This window comes from Leguminivora glycinivorella, chromosome 26 (assembly GCF_023078275.1).
Source record: "Leguminivora glycinivorella isolate SPB_JAAS2020 chromosome 26, LegGlyc_1.1, whole genome shotgun sequence".
NCBI lineage: Eukaryota > Metazoa > Arthropoda > Insecta > Lepidoptera > Tortricidae > Leguminivora > Leguminivora glycinivorella.
In genome coordinates, this window is record NC_062996.1 from 2,216,680 (window position 1) to 2,233,636 (window position 16,957).

General features: G+C 38.0%; 1 protein-coding gene across 1 annotated transcript in view; it reads right to left on the reverse strand.

Annotated features, from left to right (window-relative positions):
- LOC125240081 (exportin-7-B) overlaps positions 1 to 16,957 on the reverse strand; it is a 91,135-nt gene that overhangs the window by 14,669 nt on the left and 59,509 nt on the right. Inside the window, exon 16 of the mRNA XM_048147927.1 lies at positions 13,559 to 13,709. Coding sequence (XP_048003884.1) covers positions 13,559 to 13,709 — 151 coding nt within the window. The remainder of the gene's footprint in view (positions 1 to 13,558; positions 13,710 to 16,957) is intronic.

Sequence of the window (16,957 nt, forward strand, 5' to 3'; positions counted from 1 at the left end):
ACTGAAACCATACATTACTGAAACGGTCCTATTATCGTAACATGCAAAACCTTATATTAATAACTTAATCTGGAGATTTCATTAAAAACTTGAAATGGTTAAAAGTTAGGTTATTATGACGAAATAATAATGACGTTATTGTTTCTTTTAAGTTCTACAACTGTCTATGATGGATAGGGCTGGGACCTGGGACTAAAGTTGCCGATATTGTAAAGCCAGCTACAAGCTACCCAACTCACGCTCTATACCAAAATCACGTAGTGATTCAATACCCTTAGTGCCAACTATCATTGTTTAGGTAGGTAAAAAAATAAAAAAATGACGGTACTGATGGTTTCAATATTATTTTACTCGTTAACTGCTTTTCTTGGCATGTACACATGCCGATGCCGCGAACGCGAGTGTGGACTCTTTCTGCATATCGAATATCGCGCGAGTGTGGAGAGCGCTTAATTGACGTTTGGACATTATTTGACAAAGTATTTCGCATCACTAAGAAATTCATCATTCAGAGACAATTTCAAAATGGCGGTTTGTTTACATTGTTTAGTAGTTCCATTGACGGCGACTTTAACCAAAATGACGGGGTGTTATAAGTTTGACGTGTCTGTCTGTCTGTGGCATCGTAGCTCCCGAACGGATGAACCTATTTAGATTTAGTAGGACTGACAAAACGATTTGCTATTAATAAGATAACGCACTTAGTGACGTCACGGTCAATTCATTAATTTATAAATTTCTATCCGATAATATAAATTATGTTTAAAAATAACTACTGTCCAAATTTACTTCTAATTATCTTTTTTTTTAATACTACGTCGGTGGCAAACAGGCACACGGTCCGACTGATCGATTATTTAACAATAATACAGTACAATTTCGATAATCCGGCACTATTGCTGACACGGAGGTACCATATTACTGGAAATTAGAGCCATTTTCCATATACAGAGTGGGGCCTGTAACAAAGGCGAAGAATTGAACTGTAGGCTATTCTCCTTATACTGATCAACATTTGTTCAGTGACTTTTAAAAATTATGAAGTTTTTAAATTTTTAATTTTTCATACAAAATAAATATTAGCTTCAATGTACGCCATTATTGTTCTCATTGACGTTGTCTGTCACACTTTTAGACTTAACAGAATTCGCAATACATTACCTCTTAGAAAAAACTTTCAAGGGTGATAAAAATCAAAATACAAGTTATTTTTAAAAGTCGCCGAACAAATGTTGATCAGTATAAGGAGAATAGCCTAGAGTTCAATTCTTCGCCTTTGTTACAGGCCCCACTCTGTAATTTCATTTCTATGTCGTATAAACAATAATAAGTCAGAAAAGCATTCGTCCATTATCTGGCTTTTAGTCACATTTAAAGTGAAGTCATTTGATAATCAGTGATCGGAAATTCGGGAGCTTCTATACCTAAACTTCGACCTCAGTCTTTTGTTTTGCGTGATGTTGACTAGTATGGAGGCGGACTCAATTTGGTTTTACTAATAAATTTCCCGGGACTTCCCGTAATACCAATACCTAAATTAAGGCCTTAAATGGACTAACACGTGTCCTTTTTGTACATGCTGCCGACATATCGTTACAGTCGCCGACAGTCTGTGCGAATGCGCTCTGCGTGCGGACGTGCGAGTTTATCGTTAACGTGCACATATCGTTAGTGTAAAATGAATCAGTGCAAAAAGTGTAAGCAATTTGTATCGACGACAAAGGATGATGTTGTTAAGTGCAAAGGACAGTGTGACACAGTATACCACAAAAAGTGTCTTAATAAGCAATTTTCTAATAATGGGATGTGCGATTCTTGTTCTAAAAATGAAGGTAGCGCCAGCATTCTGAGCCCGGGTGTGCATCAATCTACAAAAATATCATTTGATATTACCAAAGCGACCCCCGAATCTCGGGCCATACTAGCGCAAATCAATGAAAAACTTGAAGTAATTTTTAATTTAGAAGAAAAAATAGACAGCTTAACTAAGAGCGTGGAGTTTTACTCTGAGCAATATCAGTTAATGACAGAGTTCAAGAAAAATGCCGAAAACAAGATAACAGCGCTAGAGAGGAAAAATGTACACTTGCAAAACATGAACGAGTCACTTGAGGAGCGTATAACACAGTTAGAGATGAAGGAAGTTGAAGAAGAGATTGAGTTGGCAGGAGTAGAGGAGGTTACTAACGAGCAGACAAGTACCATAGTCTTAAAAATTGCTGAGAAAATGAACCTGGATTGTAACGGTATCGAATCAGTAAGTAGGGTAGGGCGACAGAAGCAAGGCGAGACGCGCCCAAGGCCGATTGTTATCAAGCTGCGCTCTAAAGCCCACCGTGCCGCCTGGCTCAAACAGAAGAAAACAAGTCTGTGTAATAAGGACATATTTGACAATAATAACGGTAACCGTATATATATCAATGAGAACCTCACAAAACAATTAAGAAAACTATTTTGGAATACAAAAACCTCTCTTAAAGGAAATTACAAATATGTATGGGTACAAGACCTGAAAATCCTAGTTAAAAAAACCGATTCTTCCAGGATATATAACATAAAATCCGACGCCGATATCGCGAAACACCTGGGTACAGACAACGAACCGGTAGCGGTACCTGCAACCTGCAACTCAATAGCGGTTACGCTAGGGTGTATACACACTACGTGATTTACTTAAATAGCGCATCATAGGAGACATACTTGAAGAAATCAGCGATCATTTTGAGTTTACTAGGTTTGAGAGTATAGACAAATGGAGAAATTATATAAAGAAAAATGGGCAAGACTTACAAATAATTCATTTGAACATCAGATCGCTACGCAAAAATTTTAATGAGCTAAGGGGGCATCCATTAATCGCGTCATACGTTTTTGGCTTATTTTAGACCCCCCCCTCCCCCATGGTGATCTTTGGTGATATTTTCAGGACCCCCTCCCCCCCCCCGGCCAATATGACGTGTAATTTTTTGGCAACTTAAGAGGCCTTATTCCTAAAGACGAGCGTTTTTTGCAAAATAGAACCTTTTTCATTCAAAATTATAAAGAAACTATAAATGATTATTAAAAAAATGATAATGTTCCTAAAAGTACATATCTTAAGCTAGAAAGTCAATTGGTACTACTTTAAAATATGTCTTTTTATACTTCCGAAAAATCAGTTTTTTCGGAAGACGTTTTCAAATTTCGTAGTGGAATAGCTCGTTTAGAATCGTGATTGTGCTGTTAAAAATGTTATTTGGGGTAATAAATGATCACAATCCTATTTGTTATATCCTGTACGAGTTAGCTAATACTTTGACATTTTAAGATTTACTTGAAATGGTGGATAAATAACCTTCCGTATCCTCCCCATTTTTTCGATAAAAAGAGGTTTACATTATGTATTTTTCCTGCGATTCCTGCATTTTTTGTAACTCTTAAATAATATTATCCTAAACTAGAACTTCTTATTGACCTATAAAAAAAAAATCATACATATAAGACATACCTTTCTGTCGATAGATATGTTTTTAAAACACCTAAAATTCGAATAAAAGACACTGTGCTAACGCGAGCCCGCTCAGTCTGCGCCGAGCGCTCGAAGACAACGGACCTGCGTTTGATCGTCCGGCGCACCTAGCTTTCGTAAGCAGCGCGATAGTTCCGAGAAGTGCCGTAAACTGCGACTAAACAAATCTTGATCCTTTTTACACCTTATGCAATTTTAGCATTCGACATGCTTTTCATATGATTTTGGATTTTAAGTTATACGTGAAGTTTGTTGAGAGTTTGAATTATTATTATATTTTGGGACCAGGATGAGGTTCTGGTTCTCATGATGATGGAGTCAGGCAGGAGATGTTCAACAGAACTGCTATTCTACTTATCATAACTCCACCATGTTTGGGCTCATTAGATTTGGGCTGATGAGCACCATCGATCTAGATGAGGTCCAAGGTCTCATGATGGAGTCAGGAGGTGGTCAACAGAACTGCTATTCTCCTCATCATAACCCCATCATGTTTGGGCTCATTAGATTTGGGCTGACGAGCACCATCGAACTAGATGAGGTCCAAGGTCTCATGATGGAGTCAGGAGGTGGTCAACAGAACTGCTATTCTCCTCATCATAACCCCATCATGTTTGGGCTCATTAGATTTGGGCTGACGAGCACCATCGAACTAGATGAGGTCCAGGGTCTCATGATGGAGTCAGGAGGTGGCCAACAGAACTGTTATTCTCCTCATCATAACCCCATCATGTTCGGGCTCATTAGATTTGGGCTGACGAGCACCATCGAACTAGACGAGGTCCAAGTTCTCATGATGGAGTCAGGAGGTGGTCAACAGAACTGCTATTCTCCTCATCATAACCCCATCATGTTTGGGCTCATTATAAATATGTGGAAGGTTGTTAATAATAATAAATGTTTTATTAGGGTACCCCTACATGTAAAGAGGGGACAGATATTTTTTTTTTTATCTACTATTTTTTTTTTATCTGTATTCATATACATTCAATAATTTTTTTTTTAATCGGTCCAGTAACAACGGAGATATCGAGGAACAAAGATAAAAAAATTAAAAAAATAAATAAACATACAGACGAATTGAGAACCTCGCCTCAAATCTCTCAGATTTGAGGCGACGGTTAAAAAGAGACACATCATGAGCAGTTCCAATGCACCAAATGTCACTGTTCTGGACGTAAGTGCATGCTGTTCTTATAAAAATATGAAAGTCACTATAACTGTGATAATTTCCGAAAATATTAATATTATCAAAAAACGATCTTAGTAAACCCTTAGACTTATATTGACCGGGATATAGACCGTGATTACCTTTTTGATTTTTGTCGAGCTCCCGATATTTCGACGCAGTTGCATGCATCATGATCACGGAAAACTGACGAAGGCGGGTGGATGTTAAAGTTGTATAGACAGCGCGCGATCTACCCTCCTTCGCGCGCGTTTGCTGCGTTCACTTTCAGCGTTACCACTGGTCGCGTTCACACTCGATGGTCTGTCCAAACACACTACACTCACAGTGTCACTACGTTTGTTCAATTCTGACTTCACCGGCCAAAGAAGCCATTCAGAGAAGCCATTGAGATTCACAAATATAAAAATTTCAATCGTGAGGATGGCTTCAAACTATCTAATGTATGGAATCCAGTGATTTATTTGTGTAAAAAACCGGTGAAGTCAGAATTGAACAAACGTAGTGACACTGTGAGTGTAGTGTGTTTGGACAGACCATCGAGTGTGAACGCGACCAGTGGTAACGCTGAAAGTGAACGCAGCCGACGCGCGCGACGGAGGGTAGATCGCGCGCTGTCTATACAACTTTAACATCCACCCGCCTTCGTTAGTTTTCCGTGATCATGATGCATGCAACTGCGTCGAAATATCGGGAGCTCGACAAAAATCAAAAAGGTAATCACGGTCTATATCCCGGTCAATATAGTCTAATGAAAATAACCGTGAATCATTCAAAACTTTTAGTAAACCCTTATTCATTTTTAAATACCTATCCAAAAATATATCACACGTTGGGGTTGGAATGAAAAAAAAATCAGCCCCCACTTTACATGTAGGGGGGGGTACCCTAATAAAACATTTTTTTCCATTTTTTATTTTTGCACTTTGTTGACGTGATTGATATACATATTGTTACTAAATTTCAGCTTTCTAGTGCTTACGGCTACTGAGATTATCCGCGGACGGACGGACGGACGGACGGACGGACGGATGGACAGACAGACATGGCGAAACTATAAGAGTTCCTAGTTGACTACGGAACCCTAAAAAACAGAAATCACTATTAAACTATTCTCTAATTTCAAGTTCCTAACTAAAATTTTCCTAATAAAAAAAAAACAAATTGATCCCGCTACAAACTTTCACCCCCTTTTTCCCTCTACTAGGGGTGTAAATTTTCATAATCGATTCTTATCTCTTCGAAATTTTGTTAATGCAATCTATACAAATTTCGACTTTCTAGCTTTCGTAGTTTCGGCTCAGCGGTGTTGGTTGTTGAATCAATCAATTAGGAAACCTGAATTTATATATGTACATGTAGACTAATACTATACTTTTACTACATTCATATACCTTATTTACTACTACCATACCATGAATATGAAATTAAATAAAGAGTCCCCATATAAAATTGAAAATTATGTTATTAGCAATTTAATTCAAAACTATCAAGATTATTCGTGTCTGCGTTGAAACGCGCGTTGAGTTGCCGGTGCTCGCGTACCGAGCGCCAACGCCATCTATCGATGGCCGTTTCGTGAAATTGATGAGCGCTCTAAGGAATAAGGGGTCTTAAGTAGATTTTTTTCGAATACATGAATCAACCAAATCTTGGCACTAAAAATGGCGCGAAATTCAAATTTTCTTAGGGAATCAAACCTCCGCCCTTATCTTATCTTAAATCTGCGGGGGCCTTTCCGGCCAAGATTACTTTGACCCCGTAATGGCCTGTGAACCCCCCCGTTATAATTTGGAGTTGTCTTTTGCCTAGCTTTCCTAGCTTTTTGCTTCATCCAGAGTCAACCCTCCGCATAAAGAGCTTTGAATGCTTCAGATTTACCAGGGCATCCCACTCTTTTTGGTGATTAGCCTTTGTTCGGTCTTTCATAGCCGTTTTAATGGTTACTTGTGAAAGACCCACAAAAGGTTACGGACTTATGAAGTTTTCTTCAGATCCGGCCTTGGCAAGTTCATCAGCATTTTCATTGCCAATGAAGCCTTCGTGTCCCGGTATCCGTACCAGTACCACCTTGTTTTGCCTTCCAAGCAAGAGCTTGGATGCCGAGAACCTTCGCCTTTACATCTTTAATAAATTTTTAAGTGTTATGGCTCGTCGATGATTCCGCCAACAACGTCAAGGTTTAGGAAGGGACAGGTTTTATGAAGACAATTAGCCGTTGAGCCCAACATTTGTGAAATTTGTCGCCTTTTTAACCGCCGCCCAAATCTCAATTCGTCTGTTTTTTTTTAATGTTTGTTATTTGATATCTACTCATTATTGGACCGATTTTGAATTTTTTTTTGACTGAATGTATATACATACATATAGTGATTTTTGTGTTTTTATGAGAACAGCATGCATTTATGTCCAGAAGAGTGACATTTGATGCAGTGGAACTGCTGATGATGATCAGAACTGAACTCCTTAAATCTCAACGGCACACTTATAGTGACTTTGTTATTTTTATAAGAACAGTATAGAACAGTGACAATTGGTGCAGTAGAACTATTTTTATAAGAACAGTATAGAACAGTGACATTTGGTGCAGTAGAACTGCTGATGATGAGCAGAACGGAACTCCTCAACGACGCGTAGCTCATGTTAGGAGATTTATTTTCTTCGTTATGTTCGTTCAGAATGTTGGGTTTTCATGTCACATTTTGGATCAGCTCAAGTTCTAGTGAAGGGATAGTTTAAAGAATACACATTTCTACATAATCCAACATTCGCAAGTTTCTTTCACCAGAAACCCAAAAGCGGCGTTTTTTTTCTTAACAAAATATTTAGTGCCATGATGGTTGACCGTCCGTCTATAAGTAGGTATACGTGATGAGGGCAAACTAAAAAATATATTTGAAAATGAATAATAACCGTTTTGCACCCAGCTGCTCTTTGCACTGCACAACGCAAGTGCCAACTGCGAGGCAAATTACGGCGCATGAATTTTTAAAACTCAGCTCAGGTTTTGACAGTCTGGTCATGTTAAAGTTGATATATTAAAAAAATTGCTCAGAAATATGATTTTTTGTTTACTAACTATAACACAGCACAGTGTATCACACAGGAACAAAAAAAATACACGTGATTTTTGCACCCAGCTGCTCTTTGCACTGCACAACGCAAGTGCCAACTGCGAGGCAAATTACGGCGCATGAATTTTTAAAACTCAGCTCAGGTTTTGACAGTCTGGTCATGTTAAAGTTGATATATTAAAAAAATTGCTCAGAAATATGATTTTTTGTTTACTAACTATAACACAGCACAGTGTATCACACAGGAACAAAAAAAATACACGTGATATGTTCCTGACCCCCCCACCCCCCATGGTGATATTTGGTGATTTTTCTATGACCCCCTCCCCCCCCTATACAGTATGACGCGATTAATGGACGCCCCCTAACATGTTTTCTTAAAAAAACAGAGCAAACAATTGACGTTATAATATTAAGTGAAATTAACGTAAAAAAAGATGAGTTACCTATTTACTTTATCCATGGTTACGATATGCATTCAGTTACGAGAGAGAATCGTAGAGGTGGAGGACTTTTAATGTATACGAAAAATAGTATTGAAGTAAATATAAAAAGTACACAACAGGGATCTGCAATGGAAGTAATACACGCAGTGATAAATGTGTCAAAACATCCTACGCATATAATAGGAATCTACAGACCACCTAACACAAATAGGTTATGTTTTATTCAAGAAATAGATAGCATAATAAAGGATATACCAGAAAAGGATCATATAATATTAACGGGTGACACAAACATCGACCTAATGACATCTAACAACGCCACCGAGGCCTATACAAGCACCTTATGTGGACGCGGCCTACGCTGTCTGATAAACCAGTGCACACGGGAGGAGATAACGGCTGGCCGGCTAGTAACGTCGTGCATCGACCATGTGTGGGTGCGTGCGCCGGCGCACCGCCTCGCCGCACACATCCTCACATATAAACTATCCGACCATTATGTTGTGGGTGCAACCGTAGCGACCGGGAACAGCTGTTCGAGTAAACAAAACAATGGAGGGTCATCGGTATGTGTGTTGAACTCTAATATAATTAAGGAAAAGTTGGACGAAGTGAACTGGAGTGAATTTAAATGCATTACATGTCCTATTATATTATATAAAAAACTGTTTAATCTTTTTAATTCTATTTATGACCAATCAAAAACTACTATTAACAACAAGAAGAGAAAAAAACGGGAGCCGTGGATGGACAGTGTTGTTAGTAACATGATACAAAGAAGAGATGAACTTTTTAGAATATGGAAGAATAATCCAAAAAATTCCACTAATAGATTAAATTATACCAACTTTAGAAATTTGACTAATAAATATATATATACATGTAAACAAAAATATAAACAGAGTGAAATAAAAAGATGCGAAAATAATATTAGAAAAATTTGGGCTACAATAAACTCTTGGCTAGGGGCCCCCAGACCGACGGTCGACTCCGTTGTTTTGAAATACCTAGGAAAGACTGATTCAGTAAAAAACATATGCACAAAATTTGCTAACACGTTTACTCAAGAAATAGTTAATATTAAACATAACTGTACCATTAAGTTCTTAGACCGCCAAAGTTATGTTAACCAATGTAATATTAGTTTTAGATTCCAAAAAATAAATCACATCGAAGTCGAGAAAGTTTTTAATACTATGAGTACAAAATCGCCTGGGTGGGATAGGATCAGATTGCAAGATTTAAAATATGTTTCAAAGGAAATTAGTCCCATTTTAGCAAACTTTGTTAATATGTGTATATCTACGGGAAAATACCCGGATGAACTAAAACAAGCCCTTATACGGCCTATATTTAAGCAAGGAGACCACTTAGATTATGGTAATTACAGGCCTATAGCGATTTTGTCTATAATTAATAAAATAACGGAAAAAATTGTAATAAAACAGATAAGTGCTTTTATAGAGAAAAACAAAATTATCAATGACAAGCAGTATGGTTTTAGAACCGGTCGTAGTACCTCTACAGCCTTGGCAGATTTTACAGATGAAGTAAATAGTAACTTAGATAAGAAGAGGTATGTAGGTATACTTTTCATTGATTTTAAAAAAGCATTTGATACATTGGATCACGAACAGCTGCTGCAGGCGATGGATGAATGTGGTGTTCGTGGTCCAATGTTGAAATGGTTCCGAACATACCTCTCAAGAAGGACACTGCGCGCCGCTATCGACGGTGTCGAAGGCGAAGACGCAGAGGTACTGACTGGTGTTCCGACTGGATCGGTATATGGCCCGGTCGGGTACATAATGCATGTAAATAGCATAACTAATGTGGTCCGCAACTGTTCAATATATATGTATGCCGACGATACATGCCTTTTGTATGCGGATAAAGACATGGATAAGATTGAACAATGTATACAGGAGGATTTTACAAATATTATTAAATGGTCGCATGATAATGGGATTATATTAAACGTAGCAAAAACTAAGTGCATGATCATAAGTTCTCCCTATTTGAAAGCGAATGTTCAGTCTATTAGTGTAGTTGGACACACCTATGATTGCCTGCATAGAAGAGAAAAAGAGTGCAATTGTAAAAGTTTAGAAGTCGTAGAATCATTTAAATATCTTGGCCTAACTATAGATAAACATTTCAGCTGGAAAAATCATGTAGACACACTTTGTAACAAATTGCGTTCAATATTATGTAAATTTATTAATTTGAAAAACGTAGCTAGTAAGAAAATCCTATGTATGATATATCATGCACTGGCAGACGCAGTTATAGGTTATGGAGCTATAGCTTACGGGCGTACTTTTAATACTTATCTTGACAGAATACTACAGTTACAAACTAGGATATTAAAAACCATATCAGATAAGAAAATATTAGAACAGTGCAACCGAAACTATAAAGTCTTATACCAAAAAATGGAAATCTTGCCGGTGCGTGAAAAAATAAAGTACCTAATAGCAACGGACCAATTTAAAAAAACTGATTTTAAAAAGCCTAAATTATATAACCGTAGTTTAAGAGATACGACTATTCAAAAGTATGTTGAACTTTTTAACTATAAAACTCCCGTGAGACTCATACATATTTAAAAATATTTTAAGCGGGTTACTCACGTATTAAGTCGATATAGCGTTCGACATGTTTCGGCTCAATTTCGAGAGCCTTTCTCAAGAGTAGCGACACCCCGCCTCTACACGTCTCGAGCGCGACGCATACTGCGGGCGCTTGCTCGGTGCGCGCGGCTGCTGAGGACAGGCGCAGGGGGGGTCGGCGGCGCGGGCGACGTCACCGTGGCGAGATCGGAGCTACCCACTATGTTACTTTTGTCAAAAGCAGGATTGCACACAACACTTATTACGTCACTTGTTAAGGGTGCGTTTACACTGGGGACCGACGTAGTGCCTAGAACTGTTTTCCAACTCGGTGGCACCGACCAACCACTGTCACGATTGAAATTAGGATGACGACTAATTTCTATAGCTTCCCGTATTTTCCGCTGAACGAAGAACTTTTCTCGCGCCAGTACGGTTACCCTATCAAATCTTACATAGTGCGTCGTGTCCGAATCCAATACGTGTTCTGTCACCGCAGAGCTGTGGGTGTCCCGGCCCTTCATACTACGTATGTGTTCAGAAAGCCTTGTCGAGATGTTCCGGCCGGTCTCTCCAATGTATGACTTCCCACAGGAACACGGGATCCTGTACACCCCGGGAACATTTAAGGGCTCCTTGTCTTTTGGCGAACGCATCCATTTCCTGAGCTGCGTGTGAGGACGGAAAATCGTCTTGATGCTATATCTTCGGCGTAACAAGTGTCCGATCTTATCCGTCACTCCCTTGATGTACGGCAAGTATAAGGGCAGCCTTTCCACCGCCGGTGGTCGTGGTCGCGCGGATGCATTCGCAATTCGATTACTATGCCTCCAGTTGTAACCGTTACTTTCCAAAACACCCCTAACATGACTCAATTCCCGGTTTACGTGCTGAGGATCACACAAACTCAAAACCGTACTGGCGCGAGAAAAGTTCTTCGTTCAGCGGAAAATACGGGAAGCTATAGAAATTAGTCGTCATCCTAATTTCAATCGTGACAGTGGTTGGTCGGTGCCACCGAGTTGGAAAACAGTTCTAGGCACTACGTCGGTCCCCAGTGTAAACGCACCCTTAACAAGTGACGTAATAAGTGTTGTGTGCAATCCTGCTTTTGACAAAAGTAACATAGTGGGTAGCTCCGATCTCGCCACGGTGACGTCGCCCGCGCCGCCGACCCCCCCTGCGCCTGTCCTCAGCAGCCGCGCGCACCGAGCAAGCGCCCGCAGTATGCGTCGCGCTCGAGACGTGTAGAGGCGGGGTGTCGCTACTCTTGAGAAAGGCTCTCGAAATTGAGCCGAAACATGTCGAACGCTATATCGACTTAATACGTGAGTAACCCGCTTAAAATATTTTTAAATAAGTATGTTGAACCTTTGGCTAGTAACTATTACGGGAAGAGAACGCGCAGTTACCTGACACCCCGAATTTTTAACAATGTTTTCCTTGAAGAATCATGTAACAATAGTAGTAGTAAAGTAGTCTTTAAAAACAGAGTAAAAAAGTTCCTATTAGATACTCTCATTTAGATCATTTCAGTGTTAGTTTAAAGAACATAGATACATTTATCAATAAGTAGCTTTAGTATACTATGCTCTTGGGAGGCGGCGTAAGATGTAAACAACCTACGTGCATACATACCTAATGTAGATTGTAGCATAGGATATGACTGGATCTGTTGACATGTTACGTGTCCTCCAAATTCAACTGTTAGTGGTTAGTTTTGTATTAACTGATGGTGCATGTTAATGAATAGTTATAAGTATTTAATATAAGAGTGCATAACCTCGCCGTTAAACTTTGGTTTGGCGAAATTGTAGCAGTAAGCATCTTTAAAGTGTTATTAGAAATAAATTTATACATATGTTGACGAAATTCGCTAAAAAAGGCATAACCCAACGACAATTGATACACATTAACAATTTTCTGATGTTGCATACAATCCCGGGATCCCGGGATTTAAATCATAAATAATATTATTTTTAAGAAGCCGACTCCATACTTGCTCAGTTTAGCTCCCGAATTTGCGTACTCTGCTGATAATTGAAGATCGTTATCAAGGTGCACTTTTCGTGGCAGATGGTACGGTTGGCAAAAAAAAACAAATACATTTAAATATTAACTTTGTTCTTAACTACAAAATAAATACTTACCTTCTTAGGATTACACCTCTACGGTACAATTCTTTTCCGACCAACTATATATTTTTAAAACAATATACGTCAAATGACATTAATTATGTATGTCATAAAAATACATTACGCGAAGTGTATATTATTTTAATCCAAATAATCAAATGCACTCTAAATACGACTAATTATCTAGAATTGTTATTCAAGTAGTTTAAGTCAAAAGCAGTGCACGAAGGAGTGTAATAAAGTGCACGAATAATCCCAGTATGGATATGACACAATACCTAGATTTTATAACAACCTTCCTGTAACTTCTGTCAACGTAGAAAGGTCATTTAGTTATTTAAAATTGATTTTTTCTAATTGACGTGAACGTCTGACAGCCAAATCTATTGAACAAATTTTAGTTATTTATTCAATGTAATTTGGATAAGTAATTATAAATGTGTATATATTTCATAATTTGTTAAGTATATGTAATGTTTTAAATACTTGTGTATTTGTTTTTTTGGCAACCATACTCTGCCACCAATACAGCACGCTGATAACGATCTTTACTGATAATATACGCATAGATAGTAAACTTGTATTTGATTGTACCTGTGAGCGGCATCATGAAGGCGTGAAACCTTTCTTCGTCCTCCCCTAGCTCTACCATCAGCAGCCGCCCCAGAGCCGTGTAGAGCATGGTGCGACATCGCATCTCCGTCGTACCCACTCCCGTGATGCCGAGGAACGGGAAATGCTCTGCCTGTCAACAAAATTATAGTCATCATCCTCCTTGTGTTGGGAGCCTGGGGTCCGCTTGGACAACTAATCCCAAGATTTGGCGTAGGCACTAGTTTTACGAAAGCGACTGCCGTTTGACCTTCCAACCCGAAGGGTAACTAGACCTTATTGGAATTAGTCCGGTTTCCTCACGATGTTTTCTTTCACAGAAAAGCGACTGGCAAATATCAAATGATATATTCCATGAAAATGTATGCAGTTTTAAACGCTTATCATTGCAATGTATCACAGTGTTATAGATATTTGTAATTTTGGTTTGCTTTATACGGTTTTCTTCTTCTGTTTTTGATTGTTTTCTTTTTATTTATTTTTTTTTTTTCTTTTCTAGTTCATTCGAGTTTGCACTTCACATATTGAAAATGTATCGAGCTATCTACTTATAGCATGTTATGGTTTGTAAGTAATATTTTCTTTAAGGAAACTGTAAGTCTGCAATTTAAGTGCTTTAATCTATGTCAATGTACATATATGCGACTGTTTGTTTCTTATTAAAAAAAAAAAATAAAAAAAAATAAAGACATTTCGCACATAAGTGAAAAACTCATTGGTGCGAGCCGGGGTTCGAACCCGCGACCTCCAGAACGAAAGTCGCACGCACTTACCGCTAGGCTACCAGCGCTTCTGATACTTCCGAGTCCATTATAAGATATTTCATTGCATGTTAAAGAAAATCACAGAATTAGATTTAGATAGAAGAAACAAGTTCATCTATTTGTATGACGGCCTAGCGTAGCAGATTTTGTATTGAAGTTTTTACTTGCCTGTGATTTTAAATATGTCTCAGGCCTTTGAGTGTTAATAATTTCTGTGTTATTGCAATTACATATCACGTAACGAGGCATTTTTTTAAGTTTGTTGACTTCAATCGACGCCCGAAAGCTGCAAGCTGCGATTAAAGACGGACAACTCGATGGATTTTACAGAGTTCATTTGACACGCTCCTAGATACGTTTGCTTAATCTATGGTATATCGTCACTACTTTTAAAAAATCTCGTATCTCACGTTGCTTCTCAAAGTTAAAACGCAGTAAGTCTGTATGCATTCCATACATACTATAATTTTCTTTTCATTGACAGACGATGATACAATTTTTTTTAAAAGTAGTGACGATATATGACAACTGTGGAGAATATGCTATGCTATTCTTTATTATTATATACTAGCTTTTGCCCGCGGCTTTACTCGCGTTAGAAAGAGACAAAAAGTAGTCTATGTCACTCTCCATCCCTTCAACTATCTCCACTTAAAAAATCACATCAATTCGTCACTCCGTTTTGCCGTGAAAGACGGACAAGCAAACAGACACACACACTTTGACATTTATAATGTTAGTATGGATTCAGCAACACTCGCTAAAAAGAGTCGCTTACAAAAATACATCAGTAAAAGGGTTAAAACAAGATTTACAATAAAATGACGACTAGGTACTCGAAACACAGAACGTTAACCAGTTTGCTGTCGGTATAGCGACATCTAGCGGTGGTTCGATATTACGTCAATTTAAAGTAAGTAAAGTAAAAGTAAAGTAAAAATCGTTTATTGTTGCACATAAACACAAAGACATTTGTTTTTATTGTTGCACATAAACACAAAGACATTTGTTGCAAAAGATAGTTAAAATTTACATCCATTTGTGCATATCCTAATTATTGTTAACACAAGTTTCCAGGGGTCCCCGCACTAGGCTAGGCCTGTACCGCGGGAGACCTGTATTGCATTTATATGTCATGAAAGTTAGAAAAACAAGTTAGCTATATAATTAAAGTACAGTGTAAACAATGATTAAACATTGATTCTGTTGCCTAAAGTATTACAGTTTACAGAAGTTAATTTATACTATGGTTATAATTTGTATGACCAATCAACCCTGATTGGTACTTGGTACAGTCACCGGCATAAATACGTGATGATTACCTTGTCATATTAACGTCTTATTTGAAATATCGACCAATTAAAAGCGACGAGGTACAGAAATCATCACTTATGGCTGTGACTATACTTATAAAGTCGATGGGCCCTGTGTTCTAATCCAGTAAAGGCAATTGACAACGTTTCAAAATTTTCAATGTCCCTAAATCGAAAACCATTTCGAGATATACGCTTGTAGATTACATAAATCATTTTTTGAAATTTTTTTTTCCGCATTTTTAGTATAAAAAATCTTAAAAATAGGGGAAGTGACGTCAAATAGCTGATTTAGAGCTGCCACTATATCAAAAAAATCTTCCAGTTGGGATGTCACTTGAGTTTGACAGTGAAACTTATCACAGTTCGTAGCAAAGATATTTAAAAAATCATGGCTTAGTCTATGATTCGTAGTCATTCACTAGTGGTTGACAGTCAGATATACCGGACTGTTTAAGCTGACTGTTAAAACTTTTTTTTTAGGAATGATTTTGTCGTTTTCTTAAGTGTATGAAACAACACATGTGAAGTCACGAAGCTGTGTCTTGACGTTTGTAACTTACGCTGTTTCTGCTCGAAGCAGTAATAAAAAGGGAATTTCTCATTAAAATAGCAGTTTTTAGAAAAATAAAAAATACGTGTATCTTTTAGTATTGAGTTCTTTCAAACCAAACAATAAAAAGTAGTACTCAAAAATATGAAATGTTGTCAATTATTTTTGTAATAACCAACATACGTTTCAGCTGTGATTTTTTTCAAATTACCTAACTATTTATAAACGACAGGTCTGGCCCAGTCGGTAATAATAATAACCCTGGCTGGCGGCTGCTAAGCCGATGGTCCTGGGTTCGAATCCCGGTAAGGACATTTATTTGTACCTGAGTCATGTATTCTATGTATATATCTATACTAGCCTTTGCCCGCGACTACGCTCGCGTCGCGTAAAATTACGGAGAGCTCCATACAAACTGTCATCCCCCATTTTGGCGAAGTGGGGTGTTAGAAAGCAACAAAAAGTAGCCTATGTCACTCCCCATCCCTTCAATTATCTCCACTTAAAAAGTCATATAAAAATAAATGACGGATAAACAAACAGACACACTTTCCCATTTATAATATTAGTATGGATAAGTAGAATATGTATATCGTCGATTCGTCGCCTAGCACCCATAGTACATACAAGCTTATTTTGGGGCTTGGTTATCTGTGTACAATGTCAGCCAATATTATGGGCCAATGTATATTTATTTATATCGAATTAGGCTAGTGCGGTTTCGTTCGTTGATAGGAGCGTTCCGATCTCG